An 8,634-nucleotide genomic window follows, 5' to 3' on the forward strand; every position below is an offset into this window, starting at 1 on the left:
GTTGCTTAATCTGGAAATCTAATATCAGAGGCTCTTAGATTTCCTCCCAGCCCCTTCTGCGTATTTCGTTTATACATTTTCATTTCTCTTTTATACTCTCTCATTTCGTCTGACTCATCTCTGAGGAATTTCATCCTAGCATTGAAATTGCAATCTTTCTTTAGATCAACCAAAATTCCACAAGTGGGGTAATAATTGATGTTACTTTTCAAGAGATATAGCGAAATACCTCTAGTCCCACAGACCCCAAGTCCATCCATCTCTTTTAAACTCAAGTTCATGTCCATATCTCCACAGTCCCTACATCCATATAGGACAGGATTCTTCCACTTGATCAGACCGGATTGACGTCCTGTAGTCTCCGCCTGTCCATCTTCCATATCTTTACCATCTGTCTTTAATTTATAATCCACAGTTTGCAGTTGTGCATTCCTAGATGGCTCAAATATAGCTTCACTCTCTCCTCCATCCTTTCCTTCCAGTAAATCAGCCTGATCAAGAGAGTTCTTTTCCTGTTGTCCACTATCCCGTCCATTTATAAAATCAAGTTTCTTTGAAAGGTCTTCCAGCTGGCAGTTTATCTTATACAGTAGGTTTGTTATTGCTTCCGAGGTCTGCATTTTATTGTTCAAGGTTAGTTCTCACACTTCCATTTGCCACTTTCATCTGAGAGTTATTTGTAACAGTTTCAAAGTTTTCCAAGTTTCCCCACTAGAGGGATACAAGTTATATTCCAAATGCCATGTCAAATCTGTGAAGAAGTAAACAAGGAGAAGAGAATGTATCAAGACTCCATTTTAAATGCAGAGAGGGAAAGATGAAACTGTAACTTTTAAACTTCTAACACTTCCAATTCCTTCCAATCAAAAGGAAGAAGGCTTGGATTCCAATGCAGGGGGACACAAATTAGCAGTGCAACAGTGAAAACAGAAGCTCAGGAGCACATTCGGCTTCCGAAGCAAAGTTCGCAAACTGAAACACTGACTTCCAGGTTTGCAGCATTCGAGTTCAAAGTTGTTCAGGAACTAAGCTGTTTGAAAACCACTGTATACAGATATGGTTGCCATATGTCCAGAATTGTAAGCAGCGTCTGGGAGAAAATTGCTGAAATGTCCAGGAAACTCTGGACTTATGACAGCCCATGTCGCAAGTGTAGATTTCGGCAAACTTCACTTGAAATAGATACGCCCCCCCCCCCCCCCGTTCCTTCAAGCCCTCCTCATAAGGCTTGGTTTCAGACCCTTGATGATCTTGATTGACTCCTCTGCATCATCTTCATGAAGTTTTCCCTTAGCATGTAGCTAGCTGTAAACCTTAAATTTACTTTCCACAGTTGTTCCCATAAAGCAAAGTCAATGTTGTGTCCTACATCTCTGGCCCAGCTTGTCACTGATTATTTCATCATTGCATTCTTTGTGTCCCAATCAAATAATATGTTATACATTTTAGATACTATTTTCACCCTGGCCCTAATAAATCCCTTTCAAACTGTGAGTTTTGTTCTGCAAATCCATTTTTTAAAATCTAACTTAAATGTTGCATTCAACTGATGGTAACTTGACCAGTCTCCCTCCCACCTAGAGAAAGAAGTTCCCTTTATAGGGACCCCACATACAATAAAGCAATACCACACGGCCCTAAACCTAACCTCCCAATACATCGACCTCAGCGGGTAAACTATTGGTCTGCTGTGTCAAAGTTTTACTGGACGGTTGGATAATATTGGCAAGAGCGCCTGTAATCTCACAGTCACCACTTCCCCAGAATAAGAATCACTTCTGTCCAAACCAGTAAGTATGTCTGTAATTATGACAATCTGACCAATGCCTAGATGACTTAAGCCCTATATCAGACTCCTCTCCATGGGTTTCCCCCCGAATATAGAGCATGGTCCAATCCCCTGGACATTCTCAGACATACAGAAGTCCTTCTCAAGGTCATGAAGGAATCTGAAGAGGTGATTCAAGCAACACAAAAGGAGATGTCTCCTAAAGATCAGGAGGAACTTTCTGATAGTAAGAGCCAGCAGTGAAAAGGAACTCCCTCAGAAGGGGGTGGACTCTCCTTCATTGGAGGTATTTAAGAAGAAGTTGGATGGCCATCTGTCATGGATGCTTGAAATGATTTTTTTCTGCGTTGGCAGGTGTTGGACTAGATTCCGAATCTACCATTCTATTATTCACCATGCTGTGAGTTCTTGAATTGACTTTTTTACGAGGGAAATTTTATCTACATTCCATGCGCTGATATGCTTTCAACCCTGTATGAATTATTTGGTGGGCCATGAGAGTGGCACTCTGACTGAAGGCCTTCCCACATTCCAAACACTAAGAAGATTTCTCTCTGGTGTGAATTCTTTGATGGGAAGCGAGATTGCGGCTGTGACTGAAGCTCTTCCCACATTCCAAGCACTGATAGGGTTTCTCCCCTGTATGAATTATATGATGGGAAGTGAGACTGTGGCTGTGAATGAAGCTCTTTCCACATTCAAAGCACTGATATGGTTTCTCCCCTGTATGAATTTTATGATGGGAAGTGAGACTCCTCCTGTGACTGAAGCTCATTCCACAGTCCAAGCACTGATAGGGTTTCTCCCCTGTATGAAGTTTTTGATGGTAAGTGAGACTCTGCCTGTAACGGAAGCTCTTTCCACATTCCAAGCACTGATAGGGTTTCTCCCCTGTATGAATTCTTTGATGGGAAGTGAGTTTTTGCTTCAGACCGAAGCATTTTCCACAGTCTAAGCAGTGATAGGGTTTCTGCCCCGTATGGATTATTTTATGGGAAGTGAGACTGTGGCTGTGAATGAAGCTCTTTCCACATTCCAAGCACTGAAAAGGTTTCTCCCCTGTATGAATTCTTTGATGGGAATTGAAATGGGTGCGTTGACTGAAGCTCTTCCCACACTCCAAGCAATGATATGGCTTCTCCCCTGTATGAATTCTGTGATGGGAACTGAGAAGTTGTCTGTGACTGAAGCTCTTCCCACATTCCAAGCACTGATAGGGTTTCTCCCCGGTATGACTTCTTTGATGGGAAGTGAGACTTTCCTTCAGACGGAAGCATTTTCCACATTCCATGCACTGAAAGGGTTTCTCCCCTGTATGAATTCTTTGATGGGAAGTGAGAATGTCCTTTCGACTGAAGCTCTTCCCACATTCCAGGCACTGATAGGGTTTCCCCCCGGTATGAATTCTTTGATGGGAAGTGAGATGTGAGCTTTGACTGAAGCTCTTTCCACATTCCAAGCACTGATAGGGTTTTTCCCCAGTATGAATTCTTTGATGGGAAGTGAGATGTTTTCTCTGAGTGAAGCTCTTCCCACATTCCAAGCACTGATAGGGTTTCTCCCCGGTATGAATTCTTTGATGGGGAGAGAGACTCCGCTTATGACTGAAGCTCTTCCCACATTCCAAGCACTGATAGGGTTTCTCCCCGGTATGAATTCTTTGATGGGAAGTGAGGCTCTTCCTTTGAATTAAGCTCTTTGTTTGATGGGAGGACTGGGAGCTCTGACGGATGTTCTCTCCACACTTTGAATATTTATCGGACCTCTCCGCTATGTGGATTCTGTTGTGGTTCTCCTTGTTCTTCCCTTCAAATTCATCACCATCTGCAATGAGGAGAGAAGCTAATTAGAGCCTCAGGAAGAAATGGAGCTCCACATTATTGAACAATGTTAATGAATGCTTGTGATAGAGGAAGAACTGAAGAGAGTTAGATGTGAGGCCTTACTACAGTTTTCACTGCCTTTGTTGGCTGGAATTGCTTGGCTTTTATCCGGGATTGATTTGTTTGGCTCAGTCATGGAGTCTACTCCATCTCAAAGGTCAGTCATCTCTTTGGTCAACAAAATGCAGACCGAAGCAAAAGCAAAAACAACAAACCTGACAGAAGTTACTTCAACTTCCCTAAAAACTTTCAAGCTGACATTTAAGAAGGCCTGGGCAGTTCAGGCAAGCCTGGTCATTGTTTAAAAAGGCATAACTAGATGAAGAATATTCACAAAGAAACGAGTTGATATCCCTCCATACAGGGCTGACGGTGAGGATGTTAGAATCCTAGATGCTGTTGGTCTCCATTCAAACAGTGGAGGTTCATCACATAGAGGTATGTATGGAGTTTCAAAACTCATCTTATGATCCAACAGGGAGTTTCACCGAGAGGGTGCATGATTCCACGATTCCCCTCCTTGACTTCCTTATGCAGAGCTCTCTGGTCAGGATCCAGCAATCTCCATGCCTCAACAAACAGCAACGTCTTCATTTGCACACTCCCCATCAGCATTTACCTCAATCTGGTTGGTCTCAATTTAAATTTATAAATCACTTTCTTCACTTGGAACCACCCTCCCATGTTCATGAGGAGACCAACTCTGTATTGTTTCATTGGTAACAGTAGAGGGAAAATGACTATGACTCACACTTAAGCATAACAGTCACAAGAGCTCCTGACTAGGCATTCAGCTAGGAAATGTTGAATTTACTCTGTTCTCCCCTATCTCTCCTCTCCCCCCAATTTAAACCATTTCATGAACTCAGAACTCATACACTGACCACTAATAATAAACCATATGTTATAGATATTCCTGTAAATTTATTCTGCTATTTTTGAGAATCATATGAGAAGATTATTTTTGAGAATCACATGAGAATTCATTTGAGAAATCATATGAGAATTTGATTTGAAAATCAAATCTACATATTTGTATCATTTATGAGACCTATATGATCCTTGTTTTTAAAAGAAAAGGAAAAAATTTTTTTTCCTTCCAGTAGCACCTTAAAGACCCACTAAGTTAGTTCTTGGTATGAGCTTTCGTGTGTGCATGCACACGAAAGCTCATACCAAGAACTAACTTAGTTGGTCTTTAAGGTGCTACTGGAAGGGAAAAATTTTTTTTGTTTTGACTATGGCAGACCAACACGGCTACCTATCTGTAACTAAAAGAAAAGAAAAGGGTAATGCACAGAGGCCCCATTTGTGATCAATCTGTAAAGCAGGTTACTTTAAAGAATCATGGCTTCTAGTGCTGCCTGATGGATCAGTGAGTTCTCTGACACTGGTAGGGCATTCAATCACAGTACAGGTTGTAGACATCTTGAGCTGCCAATACATTGCGGTGGCCGTGGAGCTGTGATGTATTCCTAGCTCAAATTGCCTGCAGATGTCAAAGGCGCAGGCAGGAAGGCAGGCAGGTGGAGGAGCACAAAAAGGTGCTCACCTTCTCAATCTCCATCCGCCTGCCCGCCTCATCCCACCCCCAAGCTGAGCAAGGCCCGATGCCTCTACGGCTCCATCCATCCATTTCCCCATCTCCCCTCCCCTGGGACTCACCAGATATCTCGGAGGTCCCTGGGAGGGAACGCTCATAGGCTGTGAGGAGGGATGCAGGAGACAACCTGACCAGGTCAACTGTCCATCTTCCTCCTTCCATCCTCGCTAGGTTTACAGATTCAGACTCTTTCATCTTTTCTGAGGAGTCAAGAACCACCACAAGCTGCAGGGTCCTGGGAGAGAGGAAGAAACAAAGGGAGCTTCAGAGGCCCTGCAGGGATTTTCCTGGCCTAGATATTCCCCTGCTCCTGGAGAAGCACAAGTGGGGCAGCCCCTTCCCAACAGAAACCCCATTTGAAACATCTCCAGTGATTCCCATTTAATCTGTTGGCACCTCACCAAACTTCATAAGGCTGGCATGGTATGCACACTAGTGACCTGAGAGTAGACCCCATTGAACTCAGAGGGGCTTATGGATAGAACTTGGTGCAAAAACCAGGCACCATCCTGTCCCCAAGCCTGAAAACTGCAACCCCAGAGCATGGGCAGAAGATAGCCAAGTAGCTATTACATGTAGGTGCCCCCACGTCTCAGTGCAAGAGATGCCTTAGCAGTTGAGCTGGCTGGGCCCCAAACCTCTTTCTGCTCATCACTAGAGCTGCTGAGAGACCCTAGAAGGTTGGGAATAGGATCTGGCTCCTGCTGTTTCTTAGCCACCTCCTCATTTTCCTTATTCACGCAAAATGGAGAGATTTTTGGTTGTGCTTTCTTTAGAGAAGCTCTCTTTGGAGCAGGGCCCGTGGCACTCGGGGAGAGACCAGAAATTTTATAACCACTCCAGGTCAACACCATCTTTTCCCTTAATTCCATATCATGTTTCCTTATACCATTTATAGCAATTAAAGCTTTTCTAACTTTAGTCTGCAGCAACTTCTGTGTCATTCACTTAGTGTTCTGCAGAATGCGGAGGCTAGACTGGTGACTGGGAGTGGCTGCTGGAACCATGGAAGACCGCTCCTAAAGGATCTACATTGGTTTCCAGTATGTTTCCAAGCAGAATTTAAAGTGTTGATGCTGACCTTTAAAGCCCTAAACGGCCTCGGCCCAGGATACCCGAAGGAGCATCTCCACCCCCATCCTTCAGCCTGGACCCTGAGGTCCAGCACCAAGGGCCTTCTGGCGGTTCCCTCAGTGAAAGAAGAGATGTTCCAGGGAAGCAGGCTGAGGGCCTTCTTGGTAGTGGCGCCCTCCCTGTGGAACACGCTCCCATCAGATATCAAGGAGATAAGTAACTATGTAACCTTAAGAAGACACCTGAAGGCAGCCCTGTATATTCTATGTGCTGGAAGCCGCCCTGAGTGTCTGGGGAAACCCAGTCAGATGGGTGGCAGGTAAATATTCTTGCTGTTAATATTATTATTATTTATTATTCACACAGGATGCTGATGACGTGGCAGCTTCACCCCAGTGTCTTGCTCACACAGGATGCTGATCAGCTTCACCCCAGTGCCTTGCCAGGGCAGGAGGGACTTGGTCTTCCTAAACATATTGAGCTGAGCAAGGCTGGATGCAGCTCCTGCTCCCAAGAGTGGCACGTGCCAGTCTGTGCACTTGCTCTGCTGGGAGGGGGCAGATGTTTAACAAGGTTGGAAACCAGATCTCACCCGCCCTAGGGACTCCTCCCAAGAATCCTGGGAGCCAGAATTGGTTCAGGACCCTGAGAGGTGCAAGGAGACAGCTTCAGCCCTGCTGCCCAAAGACTGCAATTCCCAGAGTGGTCACCAATCCCCCCTTCTTGCCAGGAATCTTTGGGAATTGTATTTGGGTAGATGGTGGGAGAGGGTCTCCCCTCCAGTCTCCACACTTGGGGGCGGGGGCTGTATCTCCCCACTCCACAAGGCTTCTCCTTCCTCGGATTCCATGGAGGCTTATTTTTGTCAAGAAATGCGACTTTCCCCTCAGTCTGAAGGGGGCTTATTTGCATGCCCTCCTTTTGTTGCCCCAAAGACTCCCCCCCCCCCAAAGGAAGGCAGCATCTTGATCCAAAGGAAGAACAGAGTTGCAGACCTGCTGGACACTCAGCCCCTCCCTGGCACGGCAGAGAGGAATTGGGGGCAGGACCCTCTGCTCCCTGACTTGGGGGTCTATCCCCCCCATGCATGAGCTGAACGCGGGGGGTTGTCTCCCCCCTTGCTGCCCTGGGACCCCCTTCTCCCCGCTGCCCCCCAAGGGGGAAGAGAGAAGAGACTCACCAGATTCCAGGAGGGGCACCGAGGAAGTTTTTGCAAAGCAGAGAGAACAAAGCAGCCTCCTCGTTGCTCGCAGGAAGGGACTGGGCAGGGAGGGGCTTCTGCCCGGGAGGACCTTGCCCTCCCCCGCCCTCCCCTTCCTGTCCTCTCTAGGAAGCCAGCTCTGCTCCTTTTAACCCTTGGCAAGCCGAGGGCACCCAGACCGCCCCTCCCTCCCTCTCCCTGCCTGCTTCTGCGCTCTAGGGGCTGCCCTCCCTCCTCCATCTGGGCCAAGGACTCTGCATCAAGGCCCCCCCCATCTTATGCAGACTGACGACAACGGAGATGGGGGTTTCTGCATTCTGCCGTGTGCATCTGGATCCCTACTTTGAAATGACTCAATAAGTGAATGTTAAAGCGCCTTCCCTGGGACCCACCGGCAGGGTACATCCTGGAAGTCTCTCCCCCTCCCCCCCCGTTTCTCTTTTCCTGGGGGGCCAAGAGATGCTCCCCTGCCCTGCACCCCCAGAGGCCCCTTTGCGGAAACTGAAGTGCGATGCCCACCAAAGGGAAGGCGAAGGTGAAGGACCCCTGGACCTTTGTCCGCAGACAGCGCCCCCCCCTTTCTTCCCCACACCAAACATAACCACAGTTTTGAAAATCCTTCATATTCTGGGCATGTGCAGATTTTGCAGCTTTCTGTAAACCTGAGGCAGGGAAGAAGTGGTCCCGTTGTCCCCCACCTCCCAAAAAGTTGATTGACATTGTTACCGGAAAAATCCGAGGGCTCCCTTGGACAAAAAGTAAAGACACCAACCAGAGTAAATTGAAGCAAATCCGCAGCCTGTAGGCTTGGTCTTTATTGAAGAAACACTGTCCCGACAGGGTGCTCCCCTCACTTGCAGGTGAGAGGAAAGACACAGAAAAATGGTGTGCAAGGTCTTATAAAAACTTTTGGAATTCCCATCCTGTAAGTCAAGCCCACCCCCAGAAACATCATGCACACATTACAGAAAGGAGGGGTTGAGGGAGGGGTTGTGGTGGTAACCTGAGTGTCCTGTCACCCGGCTGATTCCCTTCTCCCCCCTCCTCATGAGTCATTTTCAGAAGACAAAAGGTAGTCGCAGTT

At 46.7% G+C, this 8,634-nt stretch overlaps 1 protein-coding gene across 1 annotated transcript; it reads right to left on the reverse strand.

Annotated features, from left to right (window-relative positions):
- Positions 1-867: 867 nt before the first annotated feature.
- LOC310755012 (uncharacterized protein) lies at positions 868-7,641 on the reverse strand. The gene is made up of 3 exons (XM_083631686.1): positions 7,530-7,641; positions 5,338-5,510; positions 868-3,613 (listed from the first exon to the last, which is right to left on the reverse strand). The coding sequence occupies exons 2-3, from the start codon at positions 5,468-5,470 to the stop codon at positions 2,328-2,330; spliced, it is 1,419 nt and encodes a 472-aa protein (XP_083487812.1). The 5' UTR covers positions 5,471-5,510; positions 7,530-7,641; the 3' UTR covers positions 868-2,327.
- Between the last annotated feature and the right edge of the window lie 993 nt (positions 7,642-8,634).

This window comes from Podarcis filfolensis (assembly GCF_964270895.1).
Source record: "Podarcis filfolensis genome assembly, contig: HAP1_SCAFFOLD_81, whole genome shotgun sequence".
NCBI classification, from domain to species: domain Eukaryota; kingdom Metazoa; phylum Chordata; class Lepidosauria; order Squamata; family Lacertidae; genus Podarcis; species Podarcis filfolensis.